This window comes from Trematomus bernacchii, unplaced genomic scaffold (genome assembly GCF_902827165.1).
Source record: "Trematomus bernacchii unplaced genomic scaffold, fTreBer1.1, whole genome shotgun sequence".
NCBI classification, from domain to species: domain Eukaryota; kingdom Metazoa; phylum Chordata; class Actinopteri; order Perciformes; family Nototheniidae; genus Trematomus; species Trematomus bernacchii.
This window is the reverse complement of record NW_022987686.1, coordinates 2,115,690-2,137,708: the sequence shown is the minus strand read 5'-3', so window position 1 is coordinate 2,137,708 and position 22,019 is coordinate 2,115,690. Positions and strand designations below refer to the sequence as shown.

The 22,019-nt window shown below is 40.1% G+C and overlaps 2 protein-coding genes across 4 annotated transcripts; both read right to left on the bottom strand.

Moving 5' to 3' along the window:
* Positions 1-129: 129 nt before the first annotated feature.
* On the bottom strand, positions 130-5,423 carry si:dkey-219e21.2 (nuclear factor 7, brain). 3 transcript variants are annotated; one of them, XM_034136772.1, is made up of 10 exons: positions 5,381-5,423; positions 4,689-4,735; positions 3,963-4,105; positions 3,768-3,866; positions 2,681-2,815; positions 2,461-2,577; positions 2,107-2,235; positions 1,258-1,336; positions 816-842; positions 130-728 (listed from the first exon to the last, which is right to left on the bottom strand). In XM_034136772.1, exons 2-10 carry the CDS (start codon positions 4,717-4,719, stop codon positions 184-186), a joined length of 1,305 nt encoding a protein of 434 aa, XP_033992663.1. In that variant the 5' UTR covers positions 4,720-4,735; positions 5,381-5,423; the 3' UTR covers positions 130-183. The 3 variants fall into 3 exon arrangements, with proteins under 3 accessions (XP_033992663.1, XP_033992666.1, XP_033992665.1); XM_034136775.1 differs by having other exon boundaries at positions 2,681-2,812; XM_034136774.1 differs by having other exon boundaries at positions 4,689-4,732; positions 5,381-5,397.
* A 2,096-nt stretch (positions 5,424-7,519) lies between these two features.
* On the bottom strand, positions 7,520-16,896 carry capgb (capping protein (actin filament), gelsolin-like b). The gene is made up of 9 exons (XM_034136961.1): positions 16,759-16,896; positions 13,076-13,269; positions 11,019-11,173; positions 10,095-10,253; positions 9,839-9,988; positions 9,131-9,217; positions 8,914-9,046; positions 7,999-8,087; positions 7,520-7,880 (listed from the first exon to the last, which is right to left on the bottom strand). Exons 2-9 carry the CDS (start codon positions 13,266-13,268, stop codon positions 7,815-7,817), a joined length of 1,032 nt encoding a protein of 343 aa, XP_033992852.1. The 5' UTR covers position 13,269; positions 16,759-16,896; the 3' UTR covers positions 7,520-7,814.
* Between the last annotated feature and the right edge of the window lie 5,123 nt (positions 16,897-22,019).

Sequence of the window (22,019 nt, the reverse complement as noted above, 5' to 3'; positions counted from 1 at the left end):
AAAATCTCCACTTATGTCATTGCCGATTTTTCTAATGCTATGATCAGATACATCTATTTACAGCATCATGAGCACTTTGATATAGATCAGTCGTCGTTTGCGTATCACTATTTGACAGCAACTATTTAAAGCAACATGGAAGGTCAATCAAATCCCCCCCGAAAAACCAACTTTTCCATCAAGTTACAATGAATCCACCAAAGAAGCTCTCCCAGTAGCTGTATGATGGACGATCCTCAGCACAGTGCGGCCCCCCAGCGGGGCGAACAGAGGGTACAGCTTCCCCCTGAAGCTCCCAGTGAAGGTGTAGATGTGGGTCTTTGTCTCTGCGTTGTAGAAGGAGATCTGGCCCTCCTCATAGTCTAAGTAGACCCCCATCCGTTTGGGCACCATGCCGACGGGCAGAGCGCTCTCCGGCTTGGTGCAGGCGTAGAAGTTGTTGTTGCTGCGCCACAGGACCCAGTAGCCCTCCTTGGGGGTCATGGGGAACCGGCCGAGACGCTTGGAGTCTGCGGTGGTCACTCCCAGACGCCAGAAGCCATTTTTAGATATGTCCACCTCCCAGTAGTGGCGCCCGCTGCTGAAGCCCTCCCACCCCAACACGCAGGGCCAGCTGTCGAACCGCTGGGGGCTGAAAGGCAGCTCGGCCTCAGAGAGACCCTCCTGGACCTGGTCCTCCGACATGTGCAGCCAGGGGTGGTTGGTCATGGGGTCCAGGATCACATCAGCTGTTAGGGAACAGAGAAAGCATGAGGTTGTTGTAAAATAAGTGTTGTTATACAAGACAAGATAAGATGAATAAGGGTTGATCTCACCTGCTGCGCTGCAAATCCAATTCCAGACTGCAAACAGAGACATGTATGTTATTAAATGTGCAAACAACAAATGTGTTAATGAAATGCTGTGATTTACAGAGGATGGGATAAAAGGTCACATGATCAACCTTAAGCGTAAGATGATTCACAACACACTTACTAATTCTTTTTCTCAGCGTTATTTTGAACTTGCCTGATAATGTTCCTTTAAAATACTTTTTATTCTAAAAAGGACAATCCATTTTTATTTGTATTGCTCACACCTTATACAAGACAAACTGTGTTGAGTTGCTGAAAAGACAAATAGCTTTTTATGAAATGATCAAAACCTCCACCGTCTCAATCAGATCAGAATAATATATTGATCGCACTTCGGGCAAACCTGTGTCATTTTTAAAACAAAGAGTCAAAAGATTATACAATTATTTGTTTTAATTCACACCTGAGTTTGGGATGTATCTTGAAATCCCGGCTTTCCAGGTCCTTTGTTTTGCCAGTAACCATAGCTGTGGAATCATTTTCTGAAATGGGAAAACAAAAAGGTAAAAATCACTTTTTTCCACAAGAGCAACATTTTCATTTATCACCATGAATCATGTTAATGCTGTGTGATGTACCAGTGCTTCCTGTTAGCACTTTGCTACGTTTGGCTGACTGTGGTGATGACCCTGGCTTTATGAGGGCAGTAATGCAATATAGACCAGACCATGCACCACCAGTCAACGGTCATTTTCAAGTTCCTCATTGTATTTTGTGCCTCTACTACTGTGACATTTTTGCAGACCATTTACATGCACAACCCTATATAACACACTACAGGAAAGGGACACCCCCGAGAAAGCATAATAGGGCCCCTTTTAGAGCCATAATTAAACATAAATAGAGAAAATGCAGTTTACTGTTGCTGCAGTTAGTGGAAATTCCCGTTTTCAAGCATGAAAGAAAGAAAAACTGGACTCTTAATTGTTGCGATATAGTCCTTCAAACTTCAATAAAAGAACTTTGGCCCGTATACCGCGCCTTCATCTGCATGTGAAATGTAAACTCAGCAGATAAACTTTTAGTTATTAAGGACATTTATTGTGGAAGTCAGGGTCATATAAGCCAAATCATTTATTGATGCTCTGCACGCATTCAGAGAGCAGGGTTCACTTTAACCACACGTTATGTATGTAACACACGTAGCGTATTCCAAGCCAATTATTCGTTTCATGGTCAGATTAAATGTTGGTTTCTATTTCATTTCAGCCTTCACAGAAACAACGCAATGTTATGGCAGAAATGTTCTCACCGTGCTGTCTTCTCTGAGCAGGGACCAGGTGATGAACTCCAGCAGAGGAAGCAGGTTCCCCAGACGCTTCTTCTTCAGGCCGAGCTGACTCAGCACTCTGCCCAGCTCCTCACTCGGCACACCACAACTCTGCAGACACAAACGCTTCGAGATTTGACATTGTTTCCCCCTTAAAAACCACACATTCTTACATACTGCCTACTGTAAAGAGAGTAAAACTAAGTCATTTCCCTTCATGCGCTTACAATTCCCAACTGATATGCACTTGGTAGGTCGTTTATGTTGAGATTAACAGATACTAAAAACCTTTCTACAAGTGTTTTTGGGACTTCTTTCTGGTTTAATGTCCCTCACCTCAGTGGCTGTCTGCAGCTCCTTCGCCCACTCCATGATCCTCATCTGTGGCTCCTCGTTGAAATCCTTCTTCTTATTTTCTTCACTCTCCAACGCCGAGGGCATCTCCTTCAGGAACTGAGGATACAAAATCAGTAAGTTAACATTGATATTTCTTTCACAACTATAGCTGTTCCAAAAAAACAAAAACAGAATAGTATTTTTTTTGTCATGTTCTGACCTTGTCGACATGGTGCAGCTCCTCGGCCCACTCCAGGATCAGCTTCCTGCTCTCCTCCAGGCTGCGCTCAGTACGGCTGTCTGCACTCTGGGCTTCTTTATCACTGGGACCCTCGTCTGGATCCCCCCCGCCCTGCTACAACACAGCAACACACACTCTTAAAAACACAATGTTACCTGTGCAATTATTCAACTGTAAAATAAGATTTAAGATTATTTATATGTATTACAGTGAATATTTCAAACAACAATGAGTTTTTATTCATATCTTTATCAGTCCCATCTTTTACAGAGTTGTTGTTGCACATTTGTACTTCTTATGTTAATATAAATATGTAATCTATTTGTCTTTTCTCATTGCATTTTAATTAAACTCCTTATGTTTATATTAATATATTTATTCTATTTTAATTTGAATACATTTAATTCTTTAGAGCAACTTTTGGGAACTCGTTTTCTTATTCTGACTCTGACACTATGACCATAATATGACGTTTAAAAAAAAGCACCTATGCCACATGTGGGACATTTGACCTTTTACGGATGTCTAAATAGAAAGGTTACAGTTAAATAAACCCTCGATCTGTGACTCAGCACTGCGAGGCAGATAACCGGGCATCATAAACAGGTAGCATCCACCCATCCAACTTACTCATCTATCTGCGTGATCAGGTAAATGTTTCCCACGGCAACGCTCATCTGTTTTGGTCATAAAAACAGGTTCATCTGAACTCCTAACGCTCTGAATAAGGCGTTGTAACGATGAGTAATAAACCTATACGTGTAAAGCTTTATCTGTATGGACTTTTAACAGACTGAGATAATCAGCAGTCATTTTTACCGTCCAAATCAAAGCCATTTTTTACTGAGCTGGCAAACAACCAGAGTCAACATTATAAGGAAATGAATGTTTAGAAATAAAAAATACAGTATTTCCTTCTCCTGTTCCCTAAAGTCTACCCTCTTTTCTGTTGTCAGATTGTTCTTTGCCCTCTAAATGAACACGTTGCCACTGCTATTGAAGACAATAATATGAGTCTGCTGAGACACTGACTCACATCTCCTTCCTTCCTTCCCTGATGTCCTACCTTGCAGACTTGGTCCACTTGCTCCTTCCAGTGATGGATGAACTGCGCACACTCCTGCAGGCTGCGCAGATCCTTCAGGCCGTTCTGACGAGGGTGTTGCTGCAGGAAAACACAACAGGGTATGGTTTAATAGAATGTAAACCAAAACGGAATTCACAGAAAAAATAAATAAATGAAAAAGCAGTTTCCATGTACCTGTGAGCGGTGAGTGAGGTTGATGGCGGCTCTGCTCGGGGCCGAGCTGTGGATCTGCACGTCCTCCTCGGGCAGGTTCCAGCGCACGGCCCCGATGGAGCTGCTCTGGGTGTTCCTCTCCCCCCCCTTCAGTATGCCCACTCCTGCAGGGGGACACATTCAGAATCAGAGTCAGAAACAGGTTTATTACCAGGTAGGTTGACACGTACGAGGAATTTGACTTGGTGTTGTGGTGCATACATAAAGGTAAAACTAAACTGTAAAACACAGATAGAAAACTATGTTAAGGAAACTATAATGACATACAAAAATGTATTGTAAAATATAGCAGTATTTACATTGACATAGAATGGAATAAAATATGTGCAGTAATAAAATAAAAACTGATATTGTGTACATTCAGGAGGAAACATAATTTGAGTCTCATTCGTTATCACTTGACATAAAATCTAGCAGAAAATGTTGTTATTTTTCCAACAAAGTGAGCATATCAGCAGAGTATTGATACTTGCAATAATGAAACTGCAATTATTAGCCTTTGTGATTATTAGCTTGAAGCTTTAACAGCCACTATTAAAGGCTTTTAATCATGAAGGACATACTTTAATGCCTTTATCTGATTGGATGTAAGCTGCATTTTCCAGCCACATCAGACAAAAGTTGTTTTAACATGCATGAAGCAGGACAAATGCAATTGGCAGTGATTGAAAATGGATTTATACATACTTTTAGCAGGTTTCAGAATAGTCATCTCCATGGTGGCGTCCTATCTTCTGTAGCAGAGGAAAACAAATTGTTGGGGAACCAGGGGTGTAAAAAGTAACAGCAGCTGTATAATTAAATACTCCAGAAAAAATAAAAATATATGAATAAAATGTGCATTATGTGTCAAAGGTAAAATGGCTGGTATTATATTATTGAATATTATATTAGTTAAATACTCTTTGAGAACTAATTTAACAATTTGACAGACTATTGTGTAGTTTAGTTAAGGCAATATAACATGGATGTTTTATTATTATTCCAGATATACATTATTTTGAAAAGAAAACCTCAAAAACAATGAAAAAATAAGTTTTGTGGAAATGTGAAACCTTTTTTTTTTAAACATAATAATGCTTTTAATGATAAGCGACAACTACCAAAAATATGTAATAATATAAGTCATTAATTTATACTCAAATCAGTGATGCTTGAGTATTAATCTGGAAAGAAAGAAAATGTTTCTCATGTTTAAAATAATATAATAATTCAATCTATATTCAGCACATACGTACATGTTGAACTACAATGCAAAATATATTTTCTAAAATTGTGTTAGATACCATAAATACAGTCTAAATGTTTCAGCCCCACACACCTGTACCATAGACATGTACAGCATATCGTATTAACCTCTGATATTCATTGTGTCCTACCTGTAGCGGAGGAGGGTGGTGCAGCTCTGCTGGTGGAGATCTCTGGACAGACGCTGCTCTCTAACCCGCTGCGTATTTGTTCCTCTGCTCGTTCTGACCTTTGGACCTTTTTTATTACTCCCTCTGAGGTGGCGAGGAAACCTCTGACAGAAACCCTCATGCTTCTCGGCAGCCGCTGGAGGAAGGCGTGAGGTTTAATGACCGCTGTAAGTCTCTCATATCACTCAGTGACGCACAGCAGGGATTCTGCTAGGCGTTACTGTAAATAGGTATACATTACATGACATGACATGACATGACATGACATGTCACTTGTTAGACACTTTTATCCAAAGCGACTTACATACTCAATACTGTGGACAATCAACACAGGAGCAATTTGGGGTGAAGTGTCTTGCCCAGGGACACAACATACTGACTGCAGTGGGGTTTGAACCTGTGATCCCCTGATCCGAACACAAACCCCCTGATCCGAACACAAACGCACAACCCACTGCACCACACGCCTATAAACAAGATTGTAACGGTAAAGGTGTTTTCCATATAGTGGCTGCTTGGGTAAAATTGGCAAAAATAAATGAACTCATAATAGACACGAAACACTGTTTAAAATACATAAAACATTTAGTTAAAAAGGTTTTAAAAAAAGGTGTTTTGTTCTGAACTGGATTTATGCAGAGTTGGAAGAAGTACTCAGATCTTGTACTTGAGTAAAAGTAGAAGTACCAGAGTGTAGGAATACTATGCTACAAGTAAAAGTCCTGCATTCAAAATGGTACTCAAGTAAAAGTACAAAGTATTAGCCTCAAAATATTATTAGAGTCCCAAAAGTAAAAGTAATCATTTCACATTGGTCCATTTCAGAATAATATATGATATGTTTTGATTATAATTATAAATGCATCAAAGCTGGTAAAGGTGCAGCTAGTTTTAATGACTTGATTATAATTCAAATACAAAGTAAATGTAGTGGAGTAAAAACACACGATTTTACCTCTGAACTGTAGTGGAGTAGAAGTACAAAGTACAGAAATACTCATGTAAAGTATCTCAACATTGTACTTAAATGTACTTGGTTACTTTACACCTCTGTAATATTTCCAATATTTTGCAGCATACAATTACATGACAGTTATAACTGCATGTATTAGCATTGAAACACTATTTCAAGGCTTGGAGATAATTGTTTGAATCTTTTTTGATGAACTGTAATCAGTCCTTATTCCCCTCCAACATAAACTACCATAACACGGTCAAATAACAAAGCCGTTACGCTGCGTGACGGCCTCAAATCAGAATCCTACATTTTGCCTAGTCATCCATTCACTTCCTCGTTAGCTACTGGAAGAGTCGTAAGAGTGAAACACATTGCGTCAAGGTACTACATCAGCCCCCTGACCTTTTGACCTTTAGTCATTAGCTTAATACGCCCTAAATACATCACACTGGGCCAGACGACATTTATTGCCTTCAGTGTCAAGTCTGTATATGAGTAAAGGCTCAGTCAAAGTAAAATAACTGTCAGAAATCACAGAAGAATTTATATATTATACTTTTGTAGAAGTAGCAGAAAAACACTGTAAAATACTGAGTAAAATAAGTCCTGCATTCAAAAGTATAGAATAGACAGTTTATTGTCTTGTTTCTGAATGCTAGGGGCAGAAAATGTTGTAGCATTTTCAAAATCTGCTCCTAGAAACAAAAGCAGTGTTTGCACAGTTGTGAAATTGTTTTGAATATAAGTATGACTCTTAAAGTTCTCGTACTGTAGATAGATAGTCCCTGATTGAAATGTATAAGATATAGTGTTATTACTGATGCATAAAACTCCTAATATACTAACTTATGAAGAATTAAATAAAGCAGAACATCATATTGTATAAACTGATGCCATACTACACATTCAAATGACCTCAAACCTTTACACAAGTGTAGCATTTGAGTTAATATTATGGGCTAGTTCCACCATTGATTACACTTGACGATGACTGTGATGCCATCATACTGGGTTATTGTGTGCAGGTAGTCACACAGACATGGGAACAGTGAGGGGATCAATTAAACAACGTTATACAAAACCTGTCATGGTCCGAGGCTTGGCCAAAAGAAAATGATGACAAAGAAATAAACACCACTCTCTACAAGTAGCAAGCAGTTCAAGTTTTATTTGTCAAATGCAGGCAAATCTGTGACACTCGAGCATCGTAAAAAAAACCTCTGACTTTATAATCTTTATCTCGAACAGAATAGACTTTGCATTTATAAAAGTGGCATCACATCTCTTTTCTAACTATTTCAAAATGAGCTACAGTGTGCTCGGTACCTTACAAATATGTACATCGGGTCATTGCATATAAAAAAAGTATTTTGTATCAGATGCCGTCGGTTTTCAGATGTACAGCGTCTTCTTCTCGTGTGCAGGATGAGTCAAATTTTAGTTCCAGTTCTTGAAGAACTGCTTGAAGATGATGGTCTCCTTCCCCTGGGGCAGAATCTCCACCTGCAGACATTTAATGCTTATTGTATATCTGATAAAGTCACAGTGTACTGAATCTGTAAACAATCCATCACAACAACATTCTAAAAGCTATTCATTTTGGTATGAACTATGAGCGTACCTGAGTTTTCCTGGGGTATTTCATTTGTTCGATGAAGTTATCCGCCATCTTTAGGGCCGACTGCTTCTCCTCAGCATTTGCTCCTTTACCTGAAAGTCAATCAATGACTCAGATTAGGAGCAGCATTCATAGAGATTGTATACCATATTGCCCAAAGCTGGATCATACATGCACAATTTAGTTTGTTCATCTTCAATATCTGTTATAGTAGTACGTTTTCAGTTTCTCCTGGTGTCCACAAGAGAAAATATCAGCAATTTTAAGTAAAATGTTTTACTAGGGGCAATAATATTATATAAAAAGTAGTTCCCACATAGTTTTAAACTAGCTAAATAAAAATACTAATACAACCAGCAGCACTACCAGGGCTGTTTCCAATGACTTCTTGATATAATAAGAGGACATGAGTCCCTTCTACACCAATCATATGCCCATAACTCAAAACTCTGAATTTCTTTCAATGATTTCATTTTCATACTTTATCATTTTGACTGTTATTGTACATTTACTTTCCCAACAAAGAGATGTCTTAAGCTTCTCCACTCTGCCAGGCTTACCTGAAAAGTTTTTTTTGCATTGAAATTCAATTCTGTGCCAGGAAATAAACTCTTAAAAAAATGTAATGTTAATCATTGATGTAAGAGGTATGGTTTTATCCAGATATCAGAAGAGACAGCAGCTTTGTTTTTAGGGATTTCACACCCTGCACTGCACTGGGGAAAGTATAGAGCTGTAGTGAGACTTTAAATAATGCTGATGTTCTTAAAAAATGCTTTCGCTCCACATTTTAAAGAATGTGTCTTGAGACTCTCACATATTTTCCCCAATGCTAAACTCAAATCTGATTTAATTAGATAGCGCACATCACTGGCATGGGTGCATTTGCTGGTTCGGGGTAAAGCAGTATTTTCTCACCTTTCCAGACGAAGATCTTCCCGTTGGCGCCGTTATCCAGAATGAAGCAGTCATCACGAACCAGCAGATCCTTGGCAAACGGGCTTTTCTCTGACACTTTGGTCATCGTCATGGATCCTGTGGCATCAGACACCTGTGGAGTAAAATACACAGTGTTACACTGACATGTAAACAGGTAGTTTAAAGTACGAGTGCAGGTATGAAGCTATAAAGGTACCTTGTAGAGGGAGGCAGAGTTGGAAGCGTCTGCTTTGCTGTCCTCTTCTGGTGTGCTCTCTGCCAGCTGGGGCATCTTTCCCAGAACCTGCCCGGCAACAAGACAGGAAGCTCAGAAACCAAGAAGATCCAACAGTCTTTTTCAGGAATAACCCCAGAACTTCCTTTGCATGCTTTTAAAGGTCTCCTATTACACTGTTTTTCATCAATATATTATAGGTTTCGGACAAAACATGTCTCTGAAGTGTTTGGCTGGAAATACCAAACAGATCATTGCAGCATCCCATAATCCCCTCTGTTTCAGCCCTGTTTCAAAAGTGCTGATTCTCTGTCTGTTACTTTAGATGAAAATAAGGAGCCACTCCCCACGCCCCTCTGAGAGATATTTGGTTAACAAGAACACAATGGTGCTCTAGGAGGGGGGGGGTTACCTTGGTTGGTGATTGGCTAATGGTTACTCAAGCCAAAACATCGTTATGACATCATAAAGTGGCCAAAATCTGATCAGCTCATTTTCAGACAGGTTTTTATATAAATGGATCAGGACAAAAAGTGAGAGAATCTTTTTTCCTGAAACTTTCAGAATGTCTTTACACAGAGGGGACACATGTTTATGTGTAAAATAAATTAAAAAGTGGATTTTGCATAATAGGTGACCTTTAAATGACCTCCTCTATGAGTAACATGCATGATAAAAGTGTGCAGATACCTTGAGCATCTCCTCTGGCTCCTCCCCCTCGTTGCTGTCCACGATTTTGGCTTTACCGTGTCTCTCCGTGTCTCGGATCAGCGAGGCGATCTCACGCACCTTCTGCTTCTCGAACATGTTGGCCTGAGAGCCGATCCACGACACAATGATCTGGAGGGCAACGAAATCATGAATGAGATCACCCTGGTTTCTCAGTGTTGAGGTCTTCCTGATTATGAAAGCTGATATTTTTTTGTTTGACAGTTTGTGTCCTCACCTCCCCAAGGTCCAGGATGAAGCAGTCCCCTTTGTTGAAGCTGCTCCAGGACAGCTCCACCTCCCTGGCTCGGATGTTGCGTTTCCCCTTGATCTGGTACAACCTCTGCACCGTGCCGGAGCCCTGAGCCCTCCTGAAGCCCGAGTCCACACCGCCCGTCTGCACAGAGGTTCATGGGATACTCATTTAAAAAATGCATCAAGGTTTTTATATCTGTTTTGTATGTTTCGTCCTGCTGGGAAATGTCTGCTTTAACATCCTCGTTGGTTTTAACCTTTATATATACAGTCTATGGTTTTAACAAGCTCGACTTGGCGCCCAGGAAAATCAAAGGGCATGAATGAACTTTGGCACAGAGGCCATGATATCCAGAGTGCTGTAAAATAAAAAAAAGAGATTCTTCCAGTAGTAAAAAAGATTCTGGATAAAATGAAAGATATGTCTTGCATCTAGTTTATTACTTATTATTTTAAAAATAAATGTAGATTATCGTTTAAAGTATCAAAGTTTAAGCTTTTTGAGTAAAAGTAAATGTTAGCTTACAATTGAAAATACATTATACTAAGAATTACATTTCAATTTTTTTAATTATATATATTTTTAATCTAATTTACATGTGCCTTTCAAAATATAATTGTTTCCCCTTGTCTAAATGCCCTTTTCTGTCTATAGCATATTTTGCTATAATATTGAAATGAATCATAAATGAATATATATATCCAGTATATCTTTTAAGGGAAACTAACATTTAACCTATAAGTTATACCAAATGATATCTTTCCTACCAGAAATCTTACCCATACAATAAACCACTTGCACCGTGCATTTGTTTTGCTGACAATGGAGATATTTATATAATTCTCTCACATTTCAACGGCATTTAAAGCATCTGAACTTCAGCACTCAGGTATGTCCCTCCCTCACCTTGTAGCTGACCCCTCTGGGGAACAGAGCCATGAACTCGGGGGTCTCGTAGCCCTGCACGTGTCTGTGCTGGACGGGGTCTCCGCTCAGGAAGTTGTCCAGCTGAGTGGCCAGCATGGCACACGCCACCTGCTCATCCCGAGACGACTGCTCACCTGTGGGAGGAAGGAAAACAAATATGAAGCTGAAAAAACGCTAAGAACCAAAGAGAGACTTTAAGTTTTTTAATAAATGCAACAGAACATACACATCCATTTCTTATGCATGAGACATGAAGTCAGCATTTGGGTCAATAACCTTTCATTAGGTTTTGTTTCGTTTGTTTGTGTTTGATTCCCTCTTGGATCAATAAGATAAGATAAGAGGTACTTTATTGTTCCCAAATTGCAGCAGCATAAAAAACAAGGCATTGCACATAAGTAGAAATTAAAGAGTAGAAATAGACAATACTAGAATTTAAACATCTCAAAATAGAATTAAAGCAGCATTAAAAAGTAGAAAATATACAGTAGAGCGTGAAGATACAAAATCTATAAACTTTGAAAATTAAAACACTATTGAAGGGCTTTAGACAAAATATAAATAAATAAATGGACACTTTAACAAAGCCAAAATATGATACATTTAAAAGCCCTAGAAAATCTACAGGAAATGAAAAGAAGACTTTGAGACAGGAGGGTTTTGTCTGTCTATTTTTCCATGGTCAATAATTCCAACTTTCATGCTTAACTTCAAAGCCAACATTTACAATTAGTCTTACAAGTGCTAGTTTTCAGTTCTGATCATGTTGTCAAACCAAACATCAGATAAACAATAAGGTGAAGGCAAACATAAGAGTTGCAGGAAAGAGTGATGGAAATAGAGGAAGGAAGGAAAACAGAAGCAGTGAGATCACATGAGGGAAAGAGAGCATTAGGAAATGAGGTCAGGAAGGTGAGGATGTCACCATGTGAGGAACAAAGAGCCGCTGACAGAGGTGATGGGGCATGGAGACAAAAGCAAACAGAGTGTGGCACAAAAGACAACACCGGGGTCATCAATTGTAAACAAGAGGAGGAGGAGGGAGGCTTCGGGACAATCAGCTTAGTGTTACCTAAGCACCGGATACATGCTGGAAACAACAGCAGCATTTGAGTACTGTAACACAGGCCTCGTGCATCTTTCATGGGCCCTCGCTCCAAAAACTATCCCAGTTTCCCTCAGGACTTCTGCCTCTCTTTCTCTCCCTCTAATCCTCCTCTCTCTCCGCACACTAATCCTGCAGCAGGTCAGCGCTGTGTCTCGTGTGTCATCACCATCAGCGGGGGGGGGGTTATTTCGCTTTTCACCCGCAGCACAGGGCCAGGTTTAGGAGTGTGGTAAGCACAGCACTGGAGAATGGTCAACAGGCAAATAGAAAACAATATACCGCTTTGTCAAGACAGGGATACACATTTTATCCAAAAAGGTCTGAACATGAGTCTCTCCTGGCTTTCTTAAGACCAAAATAACTTGTATGTTTCAATTGATCAGCAAGGGTATTTGATTAACTGACAACAAATCAACATGGAGAGCACTTCATGAACTGAAAAAGGTCTTAGGAAATCTGATTAAGAAATACATGTTTGATCTCCGCAGGGAAATTAGGATACAATACAGCTTCCTTCATTTTGGAATAGAAATATGTGTAAACATAGAGAAATTATATATATTTTTTAATTTGCACATTACTTCTACAACTGTAAACAATGTGTATACTACAATACTGTATATAAAACAGTATAAAAGCAATAATATGCTTAAATGTGGTGAAATGCAAGAATGGCATAGATAAGAAGATTAGATGAAATGTACATTATATAAATCAATGCAGTTGTTTTATATTAGTATATAAACAATACTATATTATCAGTATGCAGATAGTATTGTGCCTGCTTCTATTTATCACTAACTGAAATGTGTATGTGCATGTTAATAATCAATTGAACTTAAGTCAGATTGCATAGATGCATGCTCAATAACCCTGCTGTGTTGTGATTTACAGACACTCAGAGTATACCCAGATGTTTGCCTCTCACCTATCCACATGTGGAGGTCTGCTCCCAGCTGCCCGCGGTTCTCCAGCACTAGATAGGAGTCCCCGTTATAAAAGGCTCCCACCTCGGAGGGGTCCAGCAGCACTGCCTTCATCTTCTCCACCCTCCACACTTTGAGGCCCTCCTCCCGGACCTCTGCACCAAACTGGCCTGGCGCTGCCATGAAGGGGAGCATGCTGCGATTAGGGAAGAAAGTCATGGTGAGACAAAGGTAGAGAGGACACACTTTGCCATAGAGAGGGCAGACAATAGTGTGGACTCCAACAGAAAGAGTGATATAGATATGATCCACAATGGGTGAGTCACACTCAGGGGTTGCATGAAACAAGGAAGTGTTCATACAGTTGTGTCACTGTTCCCAAAGGGAAATGGATAGAGAAGTAAAAGCAGAAGTCTAGAACACAAGCAGGTGACAAATGGAGGAAGTTCAAAGGTTGTGACGATCAGACGATATTTGAAGTTAGGGGCCGATGTTTACAGAAATGTACGGTTCTTCACGCCAACTGAAGTGTTACAGACACTTTCAAACACCACTTCCTTATAGGAAAGACAGAGAGAGTGTGGTTGACATGATAAGCACCCTTACACTTGGACTTGACACAAAATGAGGTGTTGTGATGCTGCTTAAAAACCACGGGCTATGACGTCCCTTTCTATGAAACACAAGACCAAACAGGCGTTACTAAAACCAAAAAGTATAGTGTTACAAAGGCGGGGCTTTATGCATGCTACATCATGTCTTGGAGGAGAATTATCTAGATTTGGGTTGAGTCACTTTAATATATACCCTCTTCTCGGTATTGTAGTTTAACCCACCCTGTCAGATAGGAATAAGAATAAACCAAACCCACATCCTGTCTGTTCTCCCTGCTATATTTTACACCGCTGAAAGGAAGTCAGGTTTGTAGCGAGCCTACCTTTACTTTGCACAGAGTGAGATACAATCACTGCTTGGTCATTTCATCATTTTTAGGTAGGAAAAACTAAATAAAAACATGTTCAAACTTTTTTAATCAACACAACACCCTAACAAAAGGTTAACTGAGTGATGGGGTGTAAAAAAGTGTTACTTTTTTAATTGTTACTTAACTACGGCTGTGCTAAGAACTGAGTTATTGGCACAGAGGTAGAGTAGTTTATATGTGTTGTGCATGATAAGTATGTTTTGTAGAAGTCCAGTATGAAACAATATAAAAGTGTATTTTATTTGTAGTTGTGTGCTTCTACTGATAATCAAAAGTCCTTTCCTGCATGACAACACACACATTTGAAGCCCTATCAAACCCATCTCGCAGCATCCAGTTTCCTCTCTTCTGATAGGGCGCTGCAGCTTTATGGCAGTCGCTATATCTCCCAATAACATTGATATCAGTATCGCGGTGCAAAAATAAACATCAATTAAATACGGGCGAAGCATTTACTACACTGTTTTCTTCTCTAGAAAACAATTATGTAACTCAGCAGTTTATGTTTCAATTTGGCTGATAGACTGACGCCAGGAAACAATCATGACTGATATGAGAAGATTAAAAAGCAATTAGCAAGAGTGATTAGAGTCAACTGACGACACTGATCCAACAGGTAAAATACTGCTGCCAAATTTCCAATAATACTGTCAGAAAAAGGCCTCATTAGGCAGCGGAAACAAGGGACATATTATCTCTACTTCAGAATTGTGGTCAGTCAAGCATTTAAGGAAGCAGCAGCTACGCCCCTTTAAGTTTCTTTCAGTTTGGATGACAGTTTATCGACTCTCCTCTCTTGATATTATCAGCATTTACATCTCTTTTACATAAACTGTAATCATTAGACAGGTGCGGTTTGATGACCACAACAAGCAAGTTAAAGAGAACAGATACATTTGTAGAGTGGTGGAGGTAAGGCAGCGATGGAAACAGAAAAAGGGCCAGAGGCAGCACACGCAGGGCCCTGAGTTAGGGTTACAATGCTTGGACAGCCGCTCCAAGAGTAAGTAAGGATGCCAAAGAAAGGCCCCGTTCCACTTAACTGTAAGATCTCCTCTGGTACCTCCGGCATGCTGTCTAACTCGGGCTCCATTCTGCGTGTCCACTGGGGTGTGTGTGACCCGGTGTGTGAGGATGTAGGGAACTGAGGAGTGTTTGCGCTCACCTGGCCTGGTTAGCTTATATGAGGGAGGTAACTGGAGCCGGTGTGATGAAAGCCTACCTGCGGCCTGCGGATAGGACGCTACGTGGGGGGGGAAGCAGAGTCGGGTTCCTGCTTTCTGGCTAAAGCTAAACACCAAGTGGATAATTACTGGGAGAGCAAGATGCTCCTCCATGTTTCCATGTAACCTTTTGCCTTCAATTCACTTATACTACGCAATGGGAAACAAAGAAAGCAACGGGTATGAATGGAAGTTTGAAAATCTCACAGTTTCCTTTCCACGCAAGGCAAGGACTTGTAGGGCTCCCTAAAGATCTCTCAGGGCACTTAATCTGAACACACCTTTTTGAAAACTCTGCAATTGAAAGAGGCCCTATTATGCTCCTTTGGGCCTTCCCTTTCCTGCAGTGTGTTATATAGGTTTTTGTGCATATTAATGGTCTGCAAAGGCTATTATCCCAAAGTTCCCTCCAGAAGGAGTTTCTCTCCCACGGATTCAGGTTGCTAAAGTGTACAAGGGCTTTCTATTTGTAAAAGCATGTGATAAATGATACGCCTCCCTGATCAAGAAGAAAAGCCCTGTTCATTTTGTGCACAGACACAGATGCAAATATCTGGTTATTTATCAAAAAGCAAGTAAGGTGCATTCCTGTTATAAAAAGCGTCCAATCTCGGACAGAAAGATAGCCCTTTAGGCCATGGCTTCTGTGGTCAGTGGTAAAAGGAGACATGGAGATCAGAGGGGTTTAGGTGGAGGTCACCGATATGCTACAGGGGTCACTGACTCAATCAGTCAGTCATGCGTCGATAACCAGACAGAAATATGAGAGCGACAATATGCAGGCGGACAGAGCTGCAGGCGAGGAGAGATCTGAGAGCAATCTGTCAATTGAAGCCGAGTGTATACAGTGTGTGTATGTGTGTGTGTGTCCTGCATTATATGAGACTGAAATCAAGACATGCTGATGTATATGGGGAGACATTGAAAGGACCAGAGTACAAAGAGGAAATAGATATATGATAGAGTGATATGAATATCAAAACATTCTTTTACAGATGTAGGGACATTTTATGTAGGGACATTTTGCCGTTTAAATGTCAAGCTAACTTTTTTTTCTAACTAATTTTCCAGATCTGAGGCTGTTACAGTACCAGTTTGATACCCCGCCCTAACTTCACGGAAGTTGCTGCAAAAAGGACCAGAATTATGTTCAGGAAGTGAGACGGGGACACATAGGGAAGAAAATTATAGGCTGGGTTTTCCTCACTGATAACATAAAGGTGGAGCAGAGAATATGCAACAAGATTGATATCAGAGACATTTGAGTCTCGCTGAAGTTCAACTAAAGATTCATTGTCCCATTGTGACGGTCCTCGGCTGATTTCAGGAGAGGAATGTGATGAGACAGGGAAAGAGAGAGTGTATGGGAGGACACATGGGAAAAGGCTTCAGGGTAAAAGCAGGAAAACAAGTAAAAATACAAAGAGAAAATCTGACAGGATCGAAGAGCAAAAAGAATGGTTGAGCTAAAACTTACCTTGGAGTGTGAGTTGGTGGTGGGACAGAACACGTCTGAGCAGAGAAGGGAGAGAAATGCAAGGAGAAATACGTTTGTAAAACACACACATTCCTTCCCTCTGTCACACACACACACACATGCAGGGATTTCCTGCCTCTGTCTGGCAGTCTAAGCCCAGCCCTCTGACTCAACCACAAAAGAAAGCATTAAGTTCAGAAACTTGATTCAATCAGGACTTTAAGTGTTAAGAGAAAAAGCAAAGTAAGCTTATTTGATCAAATCAATGTTTATCTCATTAAACAGCAACTTTTCAACGTGATTAATACTTTTATTCAGTTACACTTTCTTAAAGGTGGGGTAGGTAAGTTTGAGAAACCGGCTCGAGATACACTTTTTGTTATTTTCCATGGAATGCTCTTAACATCCCGATAGCAATGAATATCTTAAGTGCTTTGACAAAAAATCCATTAAAAAATGTCATCTGTGGAAGCCGTAGTACTGTAAAAAGCACGACCAGTCATTTTAGCCGGGCTTTCGTGTGTGTTGGAGGAGGGGCTCTGTAAGGAAGTGGCAGATTTCTTCCGGCTGTGTTTTTTTTTTTAATTCTAGCGCACTCGACTGGTTTCTCCAAAATTACCTACCCCACCTTTAATCCTTTCTTTATTAAAGCAGTACAAAAATAAGATGTTACAAAAACACTAAATGACAAAGTTCATTCCCTTTTTAAAAGAAACTCTCTTTGTAAAATCTACCCTCTCAATAATGACTCAACATCTCCACAGTTGGTAAATATCACCACAGTAACTGATCCAAACACACCTAGCAGTCATATACATGGAATCCCCTACACAAACACGCCCAAGTGTGTAGGCAGCGAAGAGCAAACTGAGATCATTTCATGACACAGTGAAACTGCTGGTTCTCACAGGTAAAGATTGACTTTCAGTAGAGGAAAGGTCACTGTCGGACTGGAATTTAAACATGCTTAGTACCACGCAATCAACTAAATGACAATAGATAAGTTGAGTTAAAGTTTTAAGTGAGGTAGAATAAAAAATGTAGTGAGGAAAAACAAACTTTTGAGCAAACAATAAAAATGTATCATTACATGACGTCAGTCATTATCATCTCGTATTGGGCAGCTAAACATTGTTCAGACGCACCAAACTTAGTTAATGCTCCCAAAGTTTCCAAAGATAGCATATAACAGGTAGGATTTTAGGAAAATGTGCATACAAATGAATCATGAGACTCCAAACAGAAACACTGTGAAACCGATTGTGTTTGTCAGTGGTAGGCTACAGCCTAATATGTCAGCCTTTGAGTGGCCTCTTCTGGGGAAACAAATACACTACAGGTCCAGCTCTAATGTTTCTGTGTCCCATCAAATAGTCCTCTGTCCACCTGATAGCTAGGTGTGCTACCTGCTGGAGAGAGACGTTTAAAACAGTGGAGATGAAGCTCAAAAAAATATAAAAAGACACCAAAGCTTTTGCTATTTTTGGAAGGCAAATAATACACATTTTACTTAAAATATTTCATTTTGGTATGTGCATCTATAAGATAGATCTATAAGCACAACTGAACTAAATGTAAGGTATTAGATAAAAGTGTAATGTGTACACTAGTCATTTAGCTTGAGCTAGCTAGGTGTATGGTGACTTAGGTGTCTTAGTTATTTGGTATATTAAAAATGAAACTTAAATCCTAATCACACCGACTTACTAAACATTTAAGAGGAACATTAAACGATATTTGGCTTACATGATCAAACTAGCCTGCAGTGGTCAAAATAAACCAGATTTAGGTTGCTAACTACTAGCCATACATAGATGTCTCATGATTACAGCGGGGAGAGAGCGCCCCCCTGCGGATAGAGCGTGTTAGCTCCCATTGAGAGGAAACGGATCACGTGGTTTACCGGCACACAGGTGTTTCCCATCTGGGCTCATTGGTCTGTTGCCTCAATAAACTGCGCCATAACAGAGGACTGTTCGTTATCAGCATGCACAACTAGTGTAGTTTGAGTTGAATAAGGAGCAATAGGCTACCACTGACTTTTTCATCAATATAATTGAAGGTGCGAAAGGTAACGGTAAAAACGTTTGGCAAATCTTAAATAAACTATTAGGTAAACATACCAAACAGGAACATAAGGTTCTAGAATAAAAAATGAATGATGCCCTGATAAAAAGACCATGCAGTGTTGGTCAGCTCTCTCAATGAGTATTTCATAAATCGCGCTCTGGACACAAAGCTTACAAAGCTCTTCCCGCCATCTGAGGTCTGTTGTAGCAAACACCGTGGTGGTGGCTTAAAGCCCACCTCTGCTACGCGCCGTCCGTCAGATGAGCCTGGTTAGATTTAATAAAAGAAGGAGTTCAAAACACCGGAATAAAGGTTATAACAATAATCAGATTTTACTGGTAAAAAACACTTATACAAGTTTACAGAGTACTCTGGACTTCCAGTTCTACTGCCGTGCAATACAGGTATCGGGACCAGCCAGTCAGAAACAGGAAGCATTTTTGCATGAATAAACAACAGTATTCATAAACATTTTTGGGGCGGAGATGTGTTAACTCTTCCGTCCCATTTTACTCCGAAGCGAATCAGAGAGTCCGTGGGGAGGAGCTGTGTGAGCTAGAGATGGGCGAGTCCTGATTCATCCGGATCATTAACCCGGATCCTAGAAATGAGCTGGTCGTGACGAGTCTCCCCTCTCCATTAACCCGAGTCCTTGAGTCCCACACTTGGTGTGACGTACAAATTAAAACTATAAATTGCGTCACTCGCTACTCTCTTTATAACATGTAAAATCACATTACAACGTACCCCAGTCCATCTGCCTACCCTTTAGCAAGTATACAGGATAGCTGCCTGCCAGAAGTTATCGTTTGGCTCAGGGGAGGGGACGCGGATCAGTGAAACTTCCTGCAGACTCGTGGGGACTCAGAGGAGCCGACGGCTCCTAACCGTAATAGCATAGCAGATCCAGCAATCCATACTCGTCATGTGCACGAGCATAGCCCCTCCTCCAGCACCCGGCTCCCGCGCTATCAACAGCAGACTCGCAGTCAACAGCAGACTCGCAGACTCGCAGACTCGCAAATCCTGACTCGCTGCAACACACAGCAGAGCAGACTCGTGCGGACTCGGAGCCGTAACCATATAGCAGCAGATCCAGAGATCCAGCAGACTCGTCGTCATGCACGAGTCAACAGCAGACTCAGATTTGCCAAATCGCAAAATAACCCTTTTTTTTGTGATCAACATTTTTTATTAAAGCAAAATACACTGTGTAGCGGAGGTTAATATAACGTCAGTTTAATAGATAGATAGATAGATAGTACTTTATTGATCCCAAATTGGGAAAGTGTTGTTGTTACAGCAGCATAAAAGGCATTTTACAATAAAACAAAACTACAAAATATACAAGAATAGAAAGAAAAATAAAATAAAATATAAAATATACATGTCGAAATAGAAAATATACATGCAGATATTATATATATATATATATATATATACAAATATATATATATATTCAAAATATATGGAATAATAATATGCTCGTGAAATGCATCAACTTTTCGGTTTCACCGATAGGATTTCTACGGTCTTGGTGATGCTGACTCATATGACTCAAATGACTCGTATGATCCGGATCTCTTCAATGACTGACTCAGAAGACCCTGAGTCCGTAAAAGGATCCGGATTTGCCATCTCTAGTGTGAGCTGCTCACTCCCCCAGGTGTTTTTACTGGTTGGATTCACTTCTGGTTGGGTCCAATACAGCGAATCAGAGTTCTGTGAAAAAAGTATGTTTCTTCTGAACAGAGCGTGAGATTTTCGGAAGTACACAAGGACAGAGTCAATCTTTATCTCTGCACCTGTGTTCACTCCTTTACTTTCCCAAGGAATATTTCACACAAACTATTCTTTCCCAGACAACCAAACATTGTACACAGATATATTGATGCCCAGAAAGGACCTTGAAAAGAATATGTGTGTGTGCTGGTGGGAGGAGGTGTATGTGTGTGTAGCAGGATATCTGGGTCAGTGAGTGTAAGTGAGAAGAGAATATATATAGGATTACTTAAAACAGTTCAAACAATACATGTTCACTAAAATACAGTTCAAAATAATACATGTTTACTTCAATACAGTTTAGAACCATATCTGTTAACTTTAGGTCTCACCTAGCCCGACTGGATACACACCCCGTTTTTGACCTAGAGGAAATCACAGAGGTTGAGGTAAACAATATAATCTCAGGTTTAAGAGGTTCTAAGGCTAGGGATGCAAATGATTTCGACACCAACTTTATAAAGACACATATCGACGGTCTAATACAACCAATTACTATGCTAGTGAATCAATCTATCAGCATGAGGGAAGTTCCATCATCCTGGAAGGTGGCCACGGTGACACCGATCTTTAAATCTGGGGATAAAGCAATGATGTCCAATTATAGACCTATCAGCATCCTCCCCTGTGTCTAAGATAGCTGAGAAATGGGTGTCAAAACTAATCACCAAACATTTAGACAAAGGTTTTGCTCCACTCCACCCAATGCAGTTTGGTTTCCGTGCTCACCACTCCACTGAGACAGCTAACTGTGTCTTTGTGGAAAAGGTTAAATGTATGTTGGACACGAGCCCATATGTAGGTGCTGTCTTCCTTGATCTCAGGAAGGCATTTGACACTGTTGACGACCACCAAGTGCTCCTTACAAAGCTGACTCATTTCAATTTTTCGGCAGTTTCGATACATTGGTTTAAGTCTTACTTATCGAACAGAAAACAGTGGGTTTTGGTCAACGGTGCAAAATCCCCCTACCTTGTGAACCCTGTTGGGGTCCACAAGGTTCCATTCTTGGACCATTACTGTTTTCACTAATGACTTGCCTAATGTATGTCATGAGTTGAATGTACAAATGTATGTCGATGATGCGGTCATCTTTATACACGGGAAAAACACAGAAATAATCTAATTTTGTCTCTCAAATGCATTGGACAAGGTTCAACACTGGCTGAACAACATTTGCTTGCAGTTAAACATAAACAAACCCAGTATGCATGATGTTCAGTAAACGACCAGTCAAAATCGAAGGATCCAATGTGTTTTTAAACGGAGCAGAAATAGAACTAGTCTCCCAGTTCAAGTATCTTGGAGTCATATTGGACTCGAACTTGACTTTTAAGAAACACATTAAGAAAGTATCAAATACTATTAAATTCAACTTGCAAAATGTTAAACAAATTAGACCTTTCTTA